Source organism: Microplitis mediator, chromosome 3 (assembly GCF_029852145.1).
Source record: "Microplitis mediator isolate UGA2020A chromosome 3, iyMicMedi2.1, whole genome shotgun sequence".
NCBI classification, from domain to species: Eukaryota; Metazoa; Arthropoda; class Insecta; order Hymenoptera; family Braconidae; genus Microplitis; species Microplitis mediator.
The window spans coordinates 6,066,598-6,090,142 of NC_079971.1; the positions used below are offsets into that span (position 1 = coordinate 6,066,598).

The 23,545-nt window shown below is 28.8% G+C and overlaps 1 protein-coding gene across 2 annotated transcripts in view; it reads left to right on the forward strand.

The window, feature by feature from the left end:
• Positions 1-23,545, forward strand: part of LOC130664414 (matrix metalloproteinase-2) — a 195,668-nt gene that overhangs the window by 149,710 nt on the left and 22,413 nt on the right. For both annotated transcript variants that reach the window (XM_057464265.1, XM_057464266.1), the window contains exons 6-7: positions 7,243-7,389; positions 18,224-18,366. In XM_057464265.1, the coding sequence (XP_057320248.1) occupies positions 7,243-7,389; positions 18,224-18,366 (290 nt within the window). The remainder of the gene's footprint in view (positions 1-7,242; positions 7,390-18,223; positions 18,367-23,545) is intronic.

Genomic DNA, 23,545 nt, shown 5'->3' on the forward strand with positions numbered 1-23,545 from the left:
GGACCTCGAAACGTCAAAATTTGATAGAAATTCGTTTTTTGCAAATTGGACCGAAACCAATAACTTTCCGAATTTTTGAAAATTTTCAATTTTCTCAGCGGGAAGTTAAAAATTCAAAATAACAATCTGTCATTGCGACCATTCTTTATATATATTCACAAAGTTCGCAGGAACGTGGACATGGGATGTTAATCAAAATACTAATTGTCAATTCATGTAAACATCTTATTGGTTATGCATAAAACTTTTTTTTTTAACATGTGTTTTGTAATCAAAATTTAGATGCCTGATGAAGATAAAATATATGACCGAAACGAAGCAATGAATTGACAATTAGTATTTTGATTACCATCCTATGTCCACTTTCCTGCGAACTTTGTGAATATTCAAAATGATGCTAAATCATATTTACAGAAGTATTTCGGAATATTTAAAAAACAAACGTTTATTATGAAATTTTGGAGATATTCCATTTTGCCCTCCTACCCCTTCCCTTATAAAAAAAAAAACAGTATTCGACATTCCTGTAAAATTAATGAATAGTAATGACTTTGGATAAAATTAATTAACATTTAAATAAGTAATGATTAAATGTTACTTGATCCGATTATAACTGAAATTTATATTAATAATTCTGATATCCGTTTCCATATATCTTTTAATTACGTAATTAATATTCATAGTGAATTGAAAAAAAAAAACCGAAACTAATGTTTTTTTATATTTGAAAATTTTAATAGCTATTTCAGTGATCAATATAACAATTTTTAATTTATTTTATAATAAATTGATGGTAAAAATAATAAAATGTAAATTTTTATATTGAATAATTCTAAAATGTACTTTGAGTGAATTTGTGAATTATTAAAATTTACATAACCATGTTTGTTTGCACTGAGAACAAACTCTTCAGAAAGGTACGATGAGTAGAACAAATATTAGTACAACGTCGGATCATTGACGTGTACTTTAATATGATAGAGATAGCCATTCCCGTTGAAAAGTTGTTCAATATTAATTAAATATTTCAATTTAATATGCATTTAAATTAATTCACTAAAATTACACCCATTAACATCCCAGGTAGAAAAATTTCGAAAAGAAGCAATGAAATTTTTTCCTGGCCAAAAAGTCACCGAAAACTTGAAATTTCTATTCTATAATGTTATTTTTATAAAATATTGTGGCTGAAAATGGACTGAATCAATTAATCGGCCATTTTCCGGCCAGTTTATTAAGAATACTAAAATTTCGGTGTGTTTTCGACCAACTTCTGACCTATTCCTGGCTCTAGGGCAAAATAACTCAGACGAAACGACTCGAACAATGACAACTCCGGACAAAACAACTCCAGTCCAAACGACTAGGTACAAAAACAACTCCGGTCAAAACAACTCCAGTCCAAACGACTAGGTACAAAAACAACTCCGGTCAAAACAACTCCAGTCCAAACGACTAGGTACAAAAACAACTCCGGTCAAAACAACTCCAGTCCAAACGACTCGGTACAAAAACAACTCCGGTCAAAACAACTCCAGTCAAAACGACTCGGTACAAAAACAACTTTGTACAAAAACAACTTCGGTCAGTACAACTTGGGTTAAGCAACACGCAAACAAAAAGTTTACCTGTCGCACTCAAATTGACTTGTCGCAGGTAGATAATCGCATAACGCTTGAAATAGAACTGTGCCCATTTTTCACATGTTTTGTGTGTATTCAATTTTACAACATATTAACCTATACGCTTGAAATAGTACTGTGCCCATTCTTCACATGTTTTGTGTATTTCCAACCCAGGTTGATATTTTGTCCGGGGATATTTTTGTACCGAGTTGTTTTGACCGGAGTCGTTTTTGTACGGAGTTGTTTTTACCAGAGTTTTAATGACCGAGTTGTTCTGACCAGAGTTATTATAGACCGAGTTATTCATGCCGGGTCCCCCTATTTCTAGAAAATTATTCGATTTCGATGTGATTTCGACTAACTTTCGATATATTCCAATAAAATTATCCAATTTCGGCTTGATTTCGGTCTTTTTCAATAAAATTCAATGATTTCTGTATAATTTGGGCCAAATTTCGCCTATTCGACTCTTTTTCGGCCAAATATTTTGACCTGCTTTCTAATTAGTGAAATTCACGTGACAATCGCTATTTGGCAGTGAATATTCACTTATTGCACATGAAAAGTATACCACTATTTGAATTAGTAACATACTTTTCTAGCAAACAATGAATAGTCACTATTTTCAATATTTCAAATTTACGAGAGTGGGGTATTAGGAACATTCAAGTTACGTTAATATTTATTAGGTGCATAATTTTTATATCTAAAAATTTCAAACATTATTCCTGTTTGAAATGTTATGGTGTCATCATAAAGCCGGACCATGTTGACCACCTGTCGGAAATTAAAATAAACACATGGAAAAATTACTATGACACCATAGCATTTCACACAAGAATAATTTCTCCATGCAAAATAAAAAAAAATTTGAATTCAGCGGTTAGAATTTGTAAGGATTTTAAAATTGAATTTATTTCGTTCGAACTGAACAATTTCCATTGATTTGCAGCTTGTCAATCTACACACTTTGAATTCTCGAGAATGTAGTGTCGCCGACACGCTTTGTCATGTCTCACCCTCTTGTCCGTTGGTGAATTGATCGAGAGCCTCGACATAGAACTTTAGTGTACTATCGAACGATCGAGAGACTCTCGAAAGCATCGGTTTCATCCCACTCGATAATCTACATCTCTCACTAGATAATTCTCTCCTCTTATCGTCATATGCCAATCAAATATCTCACATCTGTCTAAAGCTCCAGTTAATTGTGTCATGTTCTGTTTAAATTAGAAATATTATTTTTTAATTAAATTAATATTAAATAAAGTATAAGCTCAGTAACTCCACTTATTCTCTCCATTTCCACTTTCATTTATTCATTTAAAAATATATATATATACTTAAGCTAATTGAATTTGGCGGTTAAAAAAAAAACAATAGCTATTGGAATAAAGAAAAAAAATGTAAAATATTTTACTGCATATTGAATTAGAGAAAAAAATATTTCGTTAATATTATTTTTAAAATTCCACGTTTATCGTAAAAGATTTAATAAAATATTTTTTATTTTATTGGAATAGAGTTTTAAAAAGTTCATTCGATTTGATTTATATGATTGCGGGAATTCGATGATAAAAATAATATATAAAATAGCCAATTGAAGGAAAGAAAAAAAATTTATTTAGAATGTGTCGGGGAAAAAAAATCCGCAACCAACTATAAAATATTTGGTTGCATATTAAAACAACGATGTCTCTAAATAAAGATATTTCAGTGTGAACATGAGTACAGAGGGTTGGGAGGGACATTGCCGGGTCTGGAGATATTCGCGGGAGAGTAACGAGGCGTCGCCACAGGGGATACAGGAGAGCAGCGACTGCCGTACTCGCTTGGTGATTTACGATGTCGCTCACCCAAAGTACCTCGCGTGCTCTCCTTTCCATCCCGTTTTCCTGCTCGTTCTGCCTCCCTTTTCGCATCCTTTTCTATTTCTCTCCTTTTCTCTCTGGAGCTTCACCTTTTGCACACTATACCATCCTCAGCGTACGAGTTTTTTCTATCTGTGTACTATTTCCACCTGTTTTCCTCGTACTGTAATGTGGAAATATTCCTATCAGGCATCTTCGACCTTGCCAGCTTGAAATTACTTTTGCCAATTCAACTCCGCATTACATTTTTTTTTATTCCTGCATACTTTTAAATTACCGAGTAAATAAACTAAATTTGTCAGCGCAGTTTTTTACAAATGAGCTAGAAGATAAATTAATTTTTATGCTATAAAACAAATTTCGAATTCCACAAATATACTGTGACAAAAAATTATGATTAATTTATAGCCGTGTTAAATGAAATATATGTTTGTTTTGTCGGGAACGTTTATTAAAATTATAGAGCGTGTTCTAAATTTTGAATACTGCTGAGCTGAGTTCATATGTAAGAATCCCTGAGAAATTAATCAAGAGCTTTTTTTAACATGGGATTTAATGCCATACATGTATAGTTCGGAAAATAAATATCACGATTTTCGACAGAACAAATTTAAAAGATTTTTATTAATGATGAAAGTTAATGATCGATTAAAATATAGAGAGGAGTAAATACCAATAGTTAACAGACGTATTTAGAGATAGTATGGATTTTGAGATTATTTACAAAATATCTACTCGTTGAACTTTAATCGCTAGTTAAATAACAGACCGTAGTTGAGATTTTCGATTATTATTTTTTAAAGACGTTTAATAATTTTAAATTGGGAAAGATTATTACCTTGCATCTGTTACCGTCTTATCACAATTCAATCAACTAACTGTTTCATTCTTATTCAAATAACTATCAGCAGTTACAATTCTAAAGATTTAATTACAATATAGCATTCAATGAAAATGAGTCAATCAACCAACTAAATAATTATCTTGAAGGATTTCATCAACAAAAACAGAAAATTATTTTTAAAATTACTCTTCAACAGTCAGCGTAAGATATTTTTCTAAAGGTTAAATTCCTATTTACTATAAAATATTACGCAAACTTGAATTCGTATATCATTTTATGAATTTCTCATGAAACTCTCATTTGCAATTTTATCAGATATATTTTAGTATCATAACTTTAAGACGTTTTGTAATTTAACAATACTATCTTATCTTGTTTTATAAAACAATTACATCGTAATTTTATCGTACAAAAGTAATAAGTTTTTGCTTTAGATATTTTATCACCAAATTGTTGCAAAATTTTTTGATATGTACATCAATAACTAAAAAAAAATAAATAGTAAAAAAATATAAACTCTTACCAAGTTTATAGTGACTCTATACTCGATGATTTATTTCCCCTTTCTTTTTGTTTTATTTACGTTATTAAAAATCCATTTTAAAATTCAATAAAAATATTTGTTGTACAATTTTTATTTTGTGTAAAACAACTTTTCAGAAATAATAATATTTTATTATTATCATAGATATTTTTATTAACTACTTCAGAACGACTTTTTTTTAAGGATCCATAAATTTTTATTACAATTTTCAGTGTATAAAAAAATTTTATGCCGTTAAATTTATTATGGAACATCAAGACTTTGATAATGAAATACAATACAACCCAGCAAAAAAATAATCTCCGGATGAACTTGTTTTCCGGCGCTGATTTTATTTTTACAACCTAATTTTTACTAAAAAATAAACAGCACAGCAACAACAACAGCTCATAATAAACTAGCTTGTGAAGCAAAACTCGTCAGACGTGATTTCATTTTACACTACCCATGAAAAACATTTTACTTTGTATTTTCTCTTCACTCTCATATATTCAACTATTTTCATCCTACTCCACCTTTTCTTTTGTCTCTTCTCATGTACTTAGCATTATCTGCTATCGTTTTGTAAAGTAAACATGACTAAACGAGATTTTTCCTCTTCGCTTTGTCAAACTCTTGACATTTTGACTCAATATTTTTTTTTTTTTTATTTATTATTTAATTTTTTTTTCCAACGTTCCCTTAACGCTCGTGATTTCGCTTTATGAAATTTGTTGGTAGATTTTTTAACCAGTAGGTACATAAAATATTGAAATACAGCTTTAGAAAAATAAAACACAAAAAGTTGTAAAAATATTGATAAATTTTATCAATCATTTTTTTTATCCGCCTTTAGAGTAAAATATTTCGGAAAAAAAAAATGTTTCGCCAATTTTACTTGTAACCAACGTATGGTTATTTGTTAGCATTTGCATGTGACATTTATGCTACGAGCACAGTCTTTCACGCAGTTGACGACCCAATATTCAAATTAAAAAAAAAAAAAAAAAAAAAAAAAAATTGTCGAGTGCAAATGTGCTGGGTTGGAATATGTATCAATGGTTATTGATTAGATTAGAAAGTACAATGGAAATACGAATCAGTATTTAGTTGATTTATTCCGCTTAATAAATTAAAGGCAACGATCTAAATAAAAAATTAGAACAAAAGCTGTTACAAATTACAGTTCTTAGTGCAAAAACGGGGCCCTCGTATGCGAAACGTCAAATATTATATATAAATATATATATATATAAATAATTCTAGAACTATAGTTTGCACTGTAATAATTTAAACTGCTTCTTGTAATTAAGTAGAGCCATATAGGACAATTGTGTGCAGTGGATAAGTGTGCGCAAACCGGTTTCATACCTAATGAACTTCGAAAATTTGAACTTTGGTAAATTTGAACTTAGAATGATTTAGTATTTCTTTCATCAAAAATAATTTGGTAAATTTGAACTTAGAATGATTTAGTATTTCTTTCATCAAAAATAATTTTTTTTCATCATCATCATCATCATCAATTCATTCATAAAAGTTCAAATTTACCAAAGTTCAAACTTACCAAAGGTCAAATTGCGGAAGTTCAAATTGGTAAAGTTCAATTTTCAAAGTTCATTAGGTTGGTCACCGCGCAAACCCATGCATTTCAGTCCGAAATGAATGGATTTGCGCACACACAAAAAAAAAATTCTCGACTGAAGGTAAATATTCTTGATTCAAGAAAATTTTTTTGGAGACCTAAATTTTCTCAGATAAAGTAGAAATCTTCTCCAACCAAGACGAATTCTCTTGGCTCAAGAAAATCTTGACTTGGTTCCCGAAAACTTTTGTCTTCAAAAATATTTTCTTGACTCAAGATATCTGTTTTTTCTGTGCACAATTGCCCCACATGACACTAATTACAATCGTAGATTCAAAATTTTACAGTTTCTGATGTATTTGTAGTTGATTGAAACTCTATGATGAATAAAACGATATTGAGGATTGAAAAAAGTCTTATGTGGAATTGTAATAATTACTACGTCTCAGCCATAATGTAATTTTACAGTTTCGAAGTAGAGGAACTTCGCTGATATTTGAAACTGTAATTTTCCGCACTATTTTTTTCCCGCGTAAAATAATAATAAATTGATAATAAATGTTAGTTTTATTTATCGAAATATTTTAATTAAAAATTTTGTTCTCATTAAACTTTAAGAGAACTCTCATTCGAATATTTTAATAATGAACATGAAAAATTTGTTTATTGAGTCGAGTTTTTCTCTTTTTTTTTTTAATTAAAAAATTAACAAAAGTAATTAGTTTGAAAGTATTGGAAAAAAAACTTTATTTGTTAATTAAAATTTATAAAAATCGTAATTTGTTTTTTTTTAGTTTGCGGACAGAGCGACCAAGTGGATTAGATCCCTATGGGGTAAGACAAGAATTAAGCCGTGCACTGGATCTATGGGCGAGAAATTCAAAGCTTACATTTCAAGAAGTCAACAGCGATCGTGCAGATATTCTCATATATTTTCATCGGTATGTATTACTAATCTTAAATTTTAAATAGTCATTATTTACACTAAATATCAAAAACAAAAAATTATTTTTAAATTAGAAATTTTAAAATCTTAGTCGAAATCAGTCGTTTAGTTTAACAAAAAAGTTTATTATAATTCACTACAATTGAGACGCCTCTGCACAACAGACTATAGAAAATTATTCGATACTAAGTGTAGTAAAATTAACTTTACACTGAAAAAAAAATTCCCGTCTGAAAGTAAATATTTGATTCAAGAAAATTTTTTTAAAACTTCAATTTTCTCGGATAAAGTAGAAATCTCTTCCTTTTTTCTTAGACAAATTTTAGAAGGGGTCCATTGTGCCCTGGTTTCATCTGTGTAATCTCATTATTTTTCATCGTTAAATTATGAATGTTGATCATTGACCGATTTAATATAATCATGTATTTAAATACTCGTTAATTACAAAAAAAAAAGTATATAATGAAATATAATCGACAATTGGGATTATTGAAAAGCAAACCAGCGAAATATCTCGGTCATCAGTTAAATTAATTTTATCAGCTAAATGTACTCGATAATTTACAAGTGAATGCACTCGATTTGAATATCAAAGTTCTATACATCTTTCTGTTCCAATTTAATTTGTTAGACGAATCCTCATATTCAGTATGTGATTACTGCGATTATATATCGAGTTTAATAATAATCATATATAACTATGCCAAAGAATTTCATAATTTAATGATACCGATAATGATTAAATAAATTTACTTGTAGTGATAACACTCGCACATTAATATTTTTTACTTAAATTTAATTAAAATCTATTAATGTATTTAATTGAGTTTAACGAGTGTATACACTGTAAAAAATCGGGAGTGAATCCGGATTTTATTTAAATCCGTATTCACTCCGGTCCAGAATTTTAATACTTAAATAAATTAATATTTAATAGAAACATCTGCTGATTAGAAACATAATTATTTCAATAAATAATTCATTCAGATGTTAATAATTAAACTTAAAATATTATGTTTTTAATTTATAAAATGTTTTAGTAACTCACTAAATTATAATTTCATATATATAATACATAGTAAAAATATTAAATTATTGAATAGCTGTAGCGACATAGTTTTTATGAGAATATTTTATATTTCGGTGCAATATGAAATGTTATCTCGTGGTATGGTTGATGTCAGTTATACGACAGTTTGCGACTCAGTGTAATTATATTTGTTCAAGTTTTATTATCAGCTGCTTATAATTTTTAAAAATAATTTCGTATAAATATATGGAAAAGAAGCTCGCACTGCAAAAAAAGTATGTCCCACGCTTATAAATTTAAGTGATACCGCAATACTTGGTATTGCGAATATACTTATGCCAAATATAAGTCTCAACGCAATATTTTTAAGCACTACACTTACTCGTTTAAGTCATACGCTTAAACCGAGTTTTAGCGCCACCGCAATACTTATATCAGCACTACACTCAAATCCTTAAACTCATAAATTTACAGAATTACAAAAGGAAGGTTATAAAATTTATTATTGCTATAGATTAAAGAAATGACAATAAACCCATTTATTGATAATACTTGATGATAGGTTGATGAATTCCACTCGTTTAATTTATTTTTCACCCAGGAATCCATAAATGATTATTTTTAATTCCAATTATGTAAATAATCGTTTTAATGCTCTTAAGAACGATGTTAGGTTAAAGGTATAATATAAACACGGGGAAAAAAGATGCAAAATACGCGCTGAGTCTTACGCGGGAACTTTTTTTACTATACTCTCTGGACTTGCTATAGTATCGTATGGAAAATATAAGTCACTCACTTAAACAGAGTATTGCGATAATACTTAAACTTTTTTATATCATATTCGCAATACCAATTCATTAAAAAAGTGTATACCAATAGGACTTGAACTTTTTTTTCAGTGCGTAATTATTTCCGTTCTCAATATAATTGTCAAAATATCAAAGACCTAAGCTCACTATGAATTAGTAATTTTTTTTATGATTAATATTTTCCGAAACTCCCATTCGGAGTAAAATTCACTCCGAAGGAAGTAAATACAGTAGGATTTCGTTATAAGACTCTTCCCCTCAATTTGTTGAAACTCGCTCGGAACGTTTTCCCCACCAACAACTCAATAAAAGTTTTGCGCCGAAACCTCGCTATAAGACTAACGATAATTACGATTAAAATCGAGATAAAATGTACGTACATAAAGATTGTAGATTAAATAATTTATTTTCTTAAAGAATACTTGAAATTTCGTGGCATCACAATATTAATTAACAGAAAAGAACGACAAAGTTTTGTTTATTAATGATTATATATAAAATAGATACACTGTATAATAGAGTAGAGTTTAACCGAATACAGAAATAAAACGCAAAACGGCGATAGTCTTATAGCGAGGCTTAGGCGCAAACGCTGTCAAGCACAATAGTGGGGGGTACCTCAATTCCAAGAAGTTTTTCCCCTACAGCCCCGAGCTAGTCTTATAACGAGGTCTTACTGTTAATAAAAAGTGATCTACTCCGCGTTCACTCCGAAAATTTTTTAATGTAAAACTCAAATAATAAAAAAATTTTTTGAAAATATAATTACGAATCAATGAGACTGTCATATATATTTAATTGAGTTTAACGAGACTATAAATTACTCTAGTCGTAATAAAAAATATGAGATTTAAAAAATGAGATTATGTAATAGCGTTCCTTGGGAATAAAGAAAGTGATAAAAGTAACTGGATGCTGGCAAATTCCCAATTAGTTATCTCGCTTATAAAATGGGCACTGACCGGAAATCTATTCGGTATCATGGCTTTAGATGTCACGGGCTATATGTCCAGTAAGCTTTAAAATTTACTGGTTACTGATTGGGCTGCCCCGAGCTGGCACCTGGAACTAATGGAATAATTCTACACTTTTTCTTTAGCGAAACATATTGCAGTGGAATTTTTTTTTTTTTTTTTTCTATTGCGATTTAATTACAGTGAAATACGATCTTTTGTTGTAAAAGAAGAAATATACATTCTTTGTGATAATTAATTAACAATATCTTATAATTAAATATTTTAAAAAAACCGACATTAATTATTACGACACTTTAATTAGCACCGTTAGAATTTATCGAACAATTATTGGAAAATATAACAAAAGAAAATTCCGTGATAGAATAATAATATACTCTCTTTTTTTTAAATTTTTTATTGGAATTTTTTCGCGCTTATAAAACTCTACTATTGTATTCGAGAAACAATGAAATCCAATTTTGCAGTCTCTAATTTTCATAACGTTGCCGTTGAATTGTCTCATTGTGAAATATCGAAAATTATGCTAACATTGTAATTTTAAAAAAGAATACTTTTTTTTCTTTTAATCTTTTTATTCTTAAACTATTTGAGGTATGAATAATTGATAGCTATGTACATGAGAAGGCAAATAATTTTAAAATTAACGGGTTAATTGTCAACTCTAGACTCTCGTAAGCCATGAAAAAAAGTTTCCGAAACGGAAGTGTATAGACCACAAAATTGAGGTAAAAGAATGTGAAAGAACACTGAAAATGTGTGAGATTAAATTGATAGCGAGTTCTATAGGTGAAATATCACTTTGACATGTGAAATTGCTCTCCATTGTTTGTGAATTCAAATTTATTATAATTAATATCATACATGGTCAATTGTTCAAAGAGTTGTATTTCAACCATCATAACCATATCATTCTAGATAGAATATTTTGGCGTAATTTACATCGAGTCTTTGTGTTTAAATATCAACCTGACTAATGAAAATGACAGTATGTTGAATATTACAGTTCGTTAAATATTAAAAATCAACACAAAAGCAACTATTTTATGAAGCTATGAAAATAATGATAATAATAACAATGAGTTCTTTATTTAGAATTTGCTACATAGTTCACAACTTTCAGAGAATTAATTTTTTATTAGTAATAAAGAGTATTTATTTGAGAAATTATTATACCACACACTGATACACGGAAAGAAAATTATGGGGAATTTTTGCTATGCATTATGGGAATAGTTCTCATAATGGTATAGGAATTGTACCCATACTATTATAGGGATGGTTCCAATAATATATGACAATAGTTTCCATAATAGTATGGGAATAGTTCCCATACCATTAAGGAAACCATTCCTATAATATTATGGGAATAGTTCCCATAGTATTATAGGAGCCATTCCTATAATGTTATGGGTAGCATTCCCATAATTATAGAAACCGTTTCCATAATTTCCTTCCCGTGTAGAAGGATTTCTTAGCATTTAAAAACATTTCTTAAGCATAATTTCTTACTATTCAAGAAATGATTTCTTAAATACTAAGAAATCTTTTTAAATGCTAAGAAATCCTTCTATCAGTACATAAACCCTCTGTATACATAATAGACTTTTCAGCTGTTTTTGTTCGTGTGTGTTTAATTTCAATCATTTTATTATTTCGTATAGTAGCTATGTTTGCTATTTATAAGATCAATTTGATCAGGTAGATATAATGGTGTTAAGTTATCAAACATTTTATACACGGAGAAAAATTTTGGTTCGAAATCTACCAATTTTTATTATGCTGTCAACTAAACTTAAAACAGGAAGTGAAGCACCCAAAAAAATATTATGCTCATACGAAAAATTATCATGCTGTATCACAATACTTACTACGCACGAGAAACTTATCGATAAGCTTTAAAGACAGTTACTTTCAAACATAATAATTGTGATGAGGCATAATAATTTATTATAAGAGCATATCAACTTTTTGGATGCTTGACTTCCTGTTTCAAATTTGGTCGACCGCTTAATAAAAATTGGTAGGTTTCGAGCTAACATTTGTCTCTGTGTAGACTAGTAAGCAATTAATTTTGTATGAATATGTCAGTGTTTCACATATTAAAAAATGTTAAGGCTTACACAGAAGAATAATTTTTCCCGCAAGAGGTTTTACCTGCCCTGAAGAAGTTTTGAACTATGAACAGAAAACAAAAATTTTCTTGGGAAGGAAAAATAATTTTCGGGCCAAGAAATTTTTTCTAGTTCTAAGAAATTTTTTGCATTCAATTCATAATGAAAAAATATTATTTTTCTGTGCAGTTTTCAAAAAAAATACAATGAAACTTTGAAAATCCGCTTTAAAATTAATACTGTTTAAAATTAACTGACTTATGGACCGTAAAAAAAATAATTATTTTAATTAAACAAAATAAAATACATACACTGTAAAAAATTCGCGGAGTGAATGCGAATTAAATCCGGAGTGAATGCGGAATGAATGAATTTTTAATTATTCACTCCCCTCGGAGTGAAATTCACTCCGCAGGGGAGTTTTCGCGGAGTAGATAATTTTTTATTAATTTAATCTCTCCGGAGTGAAACTCACTCCGGAGCGGAGTTTTGTAAATGTTATTAATAAAATATAACTCCACTCAATAAAATCGAAGTAAAAATTCGTGTATTACATAATTGATCAACTGATACGCACACACATACACACATACATATTTAGACACACACGCGCACTCGCACACACACACACACACACACACATTTGAACACATTTGCACACATGCACACACGCACACATTTGCACACACGCACAAATTTGCACACATGCATACATGCACACATTTTCACGCACGCACACATTTGCACACACACACATTTGCACACATGCACACATTTGCATACACGCGGACACACACGCAGATATTTGCACACATCCGAACACACACAAGCACACATTAGCACACATTCGCACACACGCACACAAACACCTGCACACACCCAAACACACACATGCACGGAAACACACACATTGTTTAGCAGTTTAATATAAATTAATAAAAATTTATTTAAGTATTAAAACTCCGGACCGGAGTGAATTGGGAGTGAAATAAAATCCGCGTCACTCCGCAATCACTCCGCTAAAAAAAAACTCGAGTGGCGGAGTGAATTCGGATTTAATTTCACTCCGAATTCACTCCGGATTTTTTACAGTGTATCAATTTTAATTTTTACGAAATTTATGACATGAAAATTTAAAGAAATGTGAAACGAAAGTATATAAATAAATTAATTTATAATCATATCTATATTTCATATTTCTGACTGGTTTTCTGGTCAATAATTTCCAGTAGTTTGCTATAAATTCACAGTTAAATTTTCAACAGTGCATATAAATTATTACGATCATTTTATATTGACCTATTTTTATATTTCATTCTCTTTAACTTTTTATTAGATGTCTAGCCAATTCATTTATATCTCTAAATCCATAAATAATTGATTCAATAACAACAGTTGAGTTCATATTGATTTTAAAATTATTATACAATCATTTTACTTGTTCGCTAATACTATAACATAATCTGTCAATAATAATAAATCTAGAAAAAAAATCCCATCATTAAGAGTAATAATAATTATATTCTTCCTCATTAATTACCTGTAGTTTTATTCTTAATTATAATTCATTCATTCGTTAACAAAAAAGATTTTGAGCTTAAAGGCAAAGCGAGAAGTTTGCCCGCGGGTTAAACCAAAAAAACACCAGCTTGTTTCAAATGAAACTTTGTTTTTTTTTGTTTTCAAATAAAACATACTACAAGATAACCGGATTTTTTCCATTCAAACTTCCATCCTAACTAATTGGATTCAGTATTTTTTTTCAAAGTTATTCGCGTTTGTCTAGAATTCTGGGATTCCTAATTATTTTTTTTTATTTTACATTTTCTTTCTGATACAAAAAAATATCAGTTTCATTTCTCGTGTACTAGTATACTTTTTTTTAGCTTTAATACTAAAAAAAAACGTAAATAACGGGTAAAAAAAAATTTTATAGTGAATAAGTTGCAGAAATATTCGCATTATGTTTATGCTTTAGAAGAAAAAAAGAAAACTCGTACAGGAAACTACATTTTTAAATCTGAATATTTTCATGCTTTATAAAAATCTCGAGGTTAGTCGTCAATTTTCAATGCAGTAGAAAGCTTGTTGTTGTTTTTGTCCATGTTATTGTTGTTAAGAAACAATGGAACGAGTAAAGTGAAAGAATAAAGAAAATCAAAGAGAATAGTAATAGAAATACATTGAAGATTGTTGTGAGAGTTGAACTCACTAGGGATTTTTATTACCGAGTGCTCTGGAACTTACAATTTATTTTGCAATCCTTGACCGTTTGCTTTTGCATACTTAACTAGTCGACATAAAAGGGGTGGAAACAAAAAAGGATCCAACTTTTTTATGAAATTTTTAACAAAATTGAAGAAACAAATAAGCATAAGTAATTTTATTTTGTATAGTTTATTATATAAAACTATTATTTGATAAATTTAAAACCTCCCCGCATGAAAAAGCTATATATTGTTAAAAATATATAAAAATATATATGGTGAATATGTGATAAAAATATAGCGGCAAAAATATATATATTTATGAATATATGTTTTTTACATATATTGGATTATATATTTTTAATAATATATTTTTTTTTATATAATGTTTTATATTTCTCTATATATATTATCTTATATAATGCTCAATATATTTTCGTCATATATGGATGGTATATATGTAATTTATAAAGTATAATATAATAAAATTTATGTATATTTTGACTCATATAATTAGTGATATATTGTCTGTATATAATTAATCATACATGGAAGAACTTATATGTTTAAATCTATGGTTTGCGGTATATTAAAGTTATATTTTTCCAATATATTAAAAATTATATTTTTCTCGATATATTGAAAATTATAGTCTTTCTATACCTAAATATTTTTTGGGAAGCTGCCCGATAGCATAGAAATGAAAATTACAAACTAAAATGCATGGTTTTTATTATGTAACATACCATAGTACGAAAAATATATGGAGTACCATATATTTTGCAATATACTGGAACTTATATAAAAAGTATACATCATACTGTATATTAATAAATATACTACTTTCAATACAATATATTAATATATAATAAAATATACCAAGATATATATGCTAAACATACATAAAAAAAGTTATATTGATAAATATATAATTAATATATTGTAGCAATATATTTTTTTTCAATATATTATCATGTATTAGTACGGCAAAAATATAAATATTATTTTATATATTGAGCAATATATCATATTATTATATTCATATATTTTCTCACATATAAAGTTTTTTCATGCGGGTCTTATTTGTACACAAAAATAAAAGATTTTTTGCGCCAAAAAATTTTGTCCCGTCCTAAGAAAATTTTTTTCTTCAATTTATGATGCAAAATATTTTTTTCGTCAAAAAATCCTTTTTTTCTGCAGAAATATATCTTATTTTTCTTAATTCTATTCTATTTTACTTTCGTATATTTTATTTTAAATCAATAAACTGTTCAACTCAAACTATAATTAACTTTGCGAAAAAAAGTTATCAGAACAAAAAAAAAAGGAATCAACCGGATTAAGTACATTGTACGTTTGAAACTTTCTTACCTAATATTATCGTTTGAATATCAAATAGGGTAAATGTCTCAGCAGTTGAATTAGGTTTAAAAAGTCCAACAAAGTAAAATAAGAATATACACTAGATTAAACATACGAAAAAAATGTATGATGAAATTTTTTTTTAAATTTCTGTATGTAACCCAACACGCATAGAAATTTTTAGTAAAAATTACCCAAAAAGTTTGATACTGGGAGGACATGTGTTAAGTATCTAAATTTTTCCCATGTACATAGTAAAATATACTACTCGATAGTGTGTAAATGAAGTGCAATTTCTACTAACAACATTGTAAGAATTTAGTTACTGGCTAGATGTCCTTACAGTACCGAACTTTATGAGTAATTTTTACTCAAATATTCTCTGCGTGAAGTGGCAGAGTGAAAAAGGTTGAATCTAGTATAGGGCCGGCTATAGCTCAACTGGAAGAGCACTCGGCGTGATACCGACATGGTCTGGGTTCGAATCCCAGTTCGGGTTATCTATATTTTTCTCAATTTATCTATAAATTGTCTTATTGAGAAGGTCAGTTGTAAGTTTAGGTTTCACTATATTTAAGTTGTTATATAAGTTAATAATTAGTCACGTTATAACAAATTGTTGCCTTAAATTTAACAAAAAATCAACAATTTTTTTTTGTGCCGCTTGGGTAACGTAAAAGACCTAGTACCCGATCAGAGAACTAGTACCCGATAAGTCCATGTATTTATTTATCTATATTTAGAAAAATTCAGTAAATATAGATATACAAATACATGAGTGATCGAGTTCTAGTTCTCTGATCGGGTACTGAGTCTCTTACCTTAGTTTAAAAAAGTTTGTTGGGCGTTATCGTGACCACATACATCATCCGCACATACAGACAACCCGACGTCCACCGAAATATTTTTTCAAAACGGTTGTTTTTATACTATCTAGAAAAAATAATGTTTTTTAAAGTATCTTCTGTCATAAAAAAGTGTTATTGTTGATATTTGTCAACTCATTTAATACTCAAAGTGCAAAAAAAGATCGAATAAACGCAATTTAAGCCGAGATAATTGCTTGACCTTGAGAGAGTGAGAGTAAAGCACTACTCAAACGCTTCACGTTGAGACGTGCAAAATTTGACACAAAAATTTAACAAGCGCAATTATGAGATTATGATAAGATCGTCGTAAAAACCAAATTTGAAGATAAACTTTTTTAAATTTATTGCTTTTTTTATTCATAAGATGATTTTGTAGTAATTTTACTAGATTTATTCACTCATATAGTTCAAATTTTTTTTAATTCAAATTTTCGTAATTAATTTTTTTATCATTCTATGAAAATTATATAGATTCATGCAGTAAAATGTTATATAGGGTAGTAGTACAGTTTTTGGCCACTTTAGAGTCAGTTTTGGCCACTTGAAAATTTTGAATAAAATAATTCAAAAGTTTCCGAAAAAAAAATAAAAAGTAACATATATATATATATATATTAATCTAGAAATCTTATTTTCGTGACAGTCACACAACGATTTAATGATTGCGTCATGAATTATGTAATTTGAATTCATAATGATCTTTTTTTGATCTCATATTATTTTTACAAATTTATGATATAAAAATACGACTCAATTGTTCTAGAAAACAAATGTTTGGGTTAAATTACAATATGGCTAATTATGCTGAAATATATTCAATAAAATTGCAAATGAGAAAACTTTATTAAAACTCATAAAATAATATATGAATTCCAGACTTTATAATATGTTATAAAAATATCAAAATGAGAAATTCGAAAAAAAATTCCCGCATATTAATTTAATTATTTTCAAAAATTTTATTATAATTGAATCTTTTGAACGGATCAAAATTTCAAAAGATATTATCATAATTAAACAAGTTTTCAAAACTGGAATTTTATTTAAATTTTAAATAAATTTACATGATTTTTCCCCTCCCTCTTTTTTTCTACGGCGCAACTACTCGTCCAAGTTTTAACCAACTCTTTCAATTGCATCTTATTCATACAATTGACATATTTAATAAATATCACGAATAAAAGTTTGAAAATTTATTTATTCATTTTTTTTTTAACTTGATACCGATTTTTTTTCTCGTAAAGTTGCTATAAAAAAGTGATAAAATATTTTTATTATCTACATTAACTTTTTTAAATCCCAGATAATTAGAAGTCATGAAGCCCAAGCTGGCTCGCACACTCAACTAGTTTTCCTTCAATGTTTTTTTTTTATTTAACAAACATCCAATTTAAATAAACATGAAATTTTTTTAATTAAATCTGAGCAATATATCATTGATTACAACTTTTTTTACAGAGGATATCACGGTGATGGTCATCCTTTCGATGGACGTGGACAAATATTAGCACATGCTTTTTTTCCGGGTCGCGATCGTGGAGGTGACGCGCACTTTGATGAAGAAGAAATATGGCTGCTGCAAGATGACGACAATGAAGAAGGTAAACTTTTTTTTCAATACACGTCAGTCATTAAAAAATAACAATCTATCACGTTTTAATGAAACTACTTTATAACAAACTGTGTTATATATTTTCATCAATTTTAGTAATAGTATTTCAATGCCTTTTGAATATAAGGGTTAAAATAAAACAAAAATCAATATTGTCGCATCGCCAAAAAAATAACTTTGTCTCTTTCTAAGAAACAGCATTTTCAAAATAAGTTGATCGTTACTGTAGACGATGTACGTTTTACCTGAAGTAGATCGTCTAGATGTTGGACCCGGGGTTAGAGAGATCTTGACACCATGCCAAGTAGGTCAGTGGTTGGTCCTCACGATAAGACACTTTTTAAAAGCGATAAACGGCCAAAGATTATCGATTCAAATAAATAAGACTTACCAATTTTGAAATTTTTTTTTTAAGGCAGTATTCTACTTTGAACGCTCGAAAAAAAGGTTATTTTTTATGAATTTTTAATGATATTATGAATAAAGATATACATGTAGGGTTTGTTAGATTATAAAAAAAAGTGTTTAAAAAATTGCACCTGTAGTTTTTTAAATTTTCTACATGTGGATATTTTTTGTTAAAAAAAAAATCCAAAAATCGCTAATTGTCTGCTACATTAGTACTCATCTATTGAAATCCATTTAAATAGTATATTAACGCATTGAGTGGAGGGTGCTTTCGACAACGAGTGTGATTGGTTCACGAGCCGTTAGACGAGTGTTGCCAACACACGAATGTCGAAAGCCCTTCCTACTCAATCCGTTACAATAGTTTTTGCATGGAATGGTAAGAAAGAATGTCTTTTATTGGTAAAAAAGGACACTACATTAAATTTAATCTTTTAATTAACCTAAAATAATATTCAATCTTATTAATATAAAATTAATTCCTGTATTATTTTTGATGCAAAAGATTGTTAAATAATAATAGAAACAATTAAACATGATTTAATTGATTTTTATAATAATTTAAAATTATTTTTATTGTTTTCAAAATATTGATACTCAGCAAAAAATAACTAGAGTTTTGAGTCAAAGTTCATATAGTGAAGTGTACATTATAATTAAATACAGTAAGATGATTTTCTATAGTCTGGGACTTTCCGTTGTCCTAACTCGAGGCGGCTGTTGATTGGGTTTTCTGGTGGATCGTTTAATGACTAATGAATAGTATATCTATATATATGTAAAAAGTGTACGTTTGTCATATTTTTCACGAACAATGTGGACATTCTTTGCGATATTTATTCTTTGTAGTGTCATTTTCACCAATCAGAGACGTGCTGTCTTGCCATGAGTTGCAAAAATAAATTTATAAACTTTTAACATACAAAAACATCATTCGAATACAATGCTTCAATTAGTAGATGGGTCTGCGCTTGGTGCTAAAATTTCAAAAATGGAGAAATTGGAACAGAAAATTTTTGAATTTTTAGACTTAATATATCACTAACCTTCTGCACTAGGATTTATAATGTACATGCAAAAATAACACAATGGCGACGAAAAGAAAAAAATTAAGCAATTTTTTGAACTCGAATTTTTGAACAGAAGATCTCTTTTCCGGCAATTTATGAAAAAATTTAGCTATCACTTTTGTTTATCATCATTATTTCATTTTATTTTTTAAATATTTTCTTGCATAGAGAAGCCACATTCGATTGCTTTGTTCTTGAGCTTTCAACATAAAGCAAAGTCATGGACAATAATCTTGAATACTGACAGGACGATAGCAAAATAAGATCTTCTCAATATCTTCAATCCGAATGCTGAGCTATCATATCGTTGAATAAAATCTTTGGCAACAAATCAAGCAATAAAACTCTCAAGATTATTTTCAATTGTCAAACTATCGTTTTTTTGTCTTTTTCACTTTGTTTTACGTAACTTTTCTGTTCGTACAAACTTTTGCTGATCCTCTTAGGTAAAAAAATATAGTACACTCTTGCGGCATCAACTTTCTATTCTCAAAAAGTTTTTAAGACAACGGAATAAATATTCGTTTCTTTTACAATAGACCCCGAACCCAAAGTAAATATATTTTTTGTCTATCACTTGTACTCTTATTTCGATTTTCATTTCTTATGTAGGGAAGACAAAGGGAAATTTTTATTTCTTATATATTCACTTTAAATATCATTAAAACAAAAAAATATCTAACGTATTTGAATTCCCGAAAACTTACTATTTCCGTAAGTACACCATTTTGCCCCTCGCTCTACTACTTATTTTTTATTTTATACCTTTGCTGGTTGTATTTGGTATCCACTAAACCCCTGGATCAGTTTGTTTACGAGTACGGAAGTAAATCGTTTCAGCAACCGTTACGCGGATCTCGGATCTTGGGAGGATTGACGAGTGTACACGAGATAAGAGACCGAAACGAGAGAAAAATCGAAGAAACCAGGTCGCTTTAAAAGCTGTCATCCTTGAGTAACACTTTTCTATACTCAGCTTTATATTCTTTTGTTGAAAATACTTGGAACTATAAATAGCGTTATTATGAGAAACTCTGTACAAAAACAATTTTTGAAGCCTATTATAAAAATTGTGGCCATTAAATTGTCAGGCTTGAAAATAATTACTAAAAATATACTGCATCCCCGCATGGAAAAGCTATATATTGTTAAAAATATATAAAAATATATATGGTGAATATGTGATAAATATATGGCGGCAAAAATATATATGTTTATGAATATATGTTTTTTACATATATTGGATTAATATAATAAATATATTACTTTCAATACAATATATTAATACAACAATATTCAATACAATACAATATATGATAAAATATACCAAGATATATATGCTGAACATACATAAGAAAAGTTATGTTGAAAAATATATAATTAATATATTGTAGCAATATATATTTTTTTTCAATATATTATCATATATTAATACGGCAAAAATATAAATATTATTTTATATATTGTGCAATATATCACATTATAATATTCATATATTTAAAGTATATTTTTTCACATATAAAGTTTTTTCATGCGGATTAGTAATAAGCTGCGAAAAAAACGGTGCAAGTTCACACTATACCGGTGTCAAGGGTATCGGTGTTGAATTTAACCCCGACAATGGTGTTAAAATAATCCTGGTGTTGAGCAGTGTTCGAAAAAAAGTAGTTTTATTTTCCAAGTTTCACAAATTAACGATACGACAAATTTACCGATTTATGAAGAAATCCATAGAATATTTGTCCACAGTTAAATTTTAATGTAGTTGTATATAATTTGAGAAACAGATTTTTATGATTCGAATTTTTTTCAACTCAAATACGTCAGATGTTTTACTTTCTGTTGTTATCTAAAGAAAATAATACAAATTTTCAATTTCTGTTGCGAGAATTTTCTATTGTTTTGGGCACAAATTTTCCAAAGACATCTTTTTCATACTTTGTAACAAAATATAAGAAATATAGTTATTTACTCGTAAGTTTAAGTGAAAAATATGATTTCGAATACAACTTAAGAGTTCAGGTGTCGGACATAAAAAACTTTGTCAATGTAATTTCCGGGTACTTCAAATTTCTTTAAAATAATTGTAAAAGTTTCATAAATGGCGAATTGAACCCACTTATAAAAAAAAAAAAAAGCAATTGCTCACTAAAATAATTGGACGTGTGGCGAAAAAAAACGTAAAAACTTTTCCTGTACGAAAGTAATAGTGACGATTATTTTTTGAATATAGAAACTTTTTCTACGGTTCTATTTTCCTTCGGCAGAATAATATTCTTGTAAGAAAAGGGAATGGACGGAAAGGAAAAGATGCACGAGAGAAAACCAGACTAGTGACCTTGATCTTGATCTCAATATTTTGCCACCATCCATCTTACGGCATGTAAATAATGTTTTAAGCATTTATAAAAATACCATAATTTATGTAGATTCATTTTCACATAAAATTTTTTCTAATATAATTACTACGTTACCTCAGGAAAATTAACCCTGTTACCCAGTAGCCAATTTCGCTCGGCTGTTTCCGTATAGAGTTTAATTAAAACGACTCGTGTTATGGATGCTTGTAAGCTGCAAGGAACAGAAACAGAATACAGAGAAAAAAAAATTCCTATTTAACCCAAAAGGAATTCCTATTTTGACTTAAGAGTTATTCCAGTGAGTAGAAAAATTAGTACCCATGCAATTTGGTCCGGAAGTTTAATCGCCCGGTTTTTTCCTAAAATTAATCAAGTTAAGAATTTTTGAAAAATTTGAATCATTTTGATCCTGAATATCTAAAATTGGCACACATTGAAGTGAATATTTGTGTACAAGAGAATTTTGCGTAATATCAAACGACGAGAGGAATGTAATATAATTTGACTATCCAGGCATCATGGTTATGTGAACTGTGAACTCTAAGCTGATTAATTTTCAGAGATTAATAATAATCCTGCCGCAGAATCTATCCACATTGCGTAAAATGATCTGATACAATGCATTCAATTATAAATTATTATAATTATTTAGCTCTAAAAAAACTTATTATCCAACTGAGCATCTTATTACTGCTCTGCAAATTATAGTAAATTACTATAGAGTGTTTCTCTAAGTTCTCAATTAATATTCATAACGCGTAGGGACGTTAAATATAGACATTACTGTTAAAAAAAGCAATTAAAATTGTCTTTGGTTTACGACAAAATTATTCAAGTATTTCCGTAGATTAGTAATTTAAAATAAAGACAAGTCGGCTTATAGTTGTTTATTCGGTATGAAATAGTATGAATAATAATGTTAATTTGCCGCGTTGGCTGTGCGATGTAGAAAAGAAAGGATAGAGAAATAGTAGAGGTGGCGACAACAATCGTGAATGCGCAGTGCGTTTTGGAATAGTAATATACATTCAATTCAAATCAGAGTTGTTTCATACTATAAATGCATTGTGTTTACATACAATCTCGTGTGCATGTTAATGGAACGTGAGGGTAGAACGTCGTAACCTGGTGCCAACTTGGTTTACGTTTTAAAGCTCTAGAATTATTAACGGGATCAATTGCCAACAAATTTGCCTAAGTAATTCTCCATTCATTTTATTCTCACGATCTACGGCAATGCTTTTAATCTACATGAGGTTATTAAGTATTCTTGATGTTATTTCATCTAAAGATTTATCGTTTATCGCAGTCGCTTTTAATCGAAATTGTA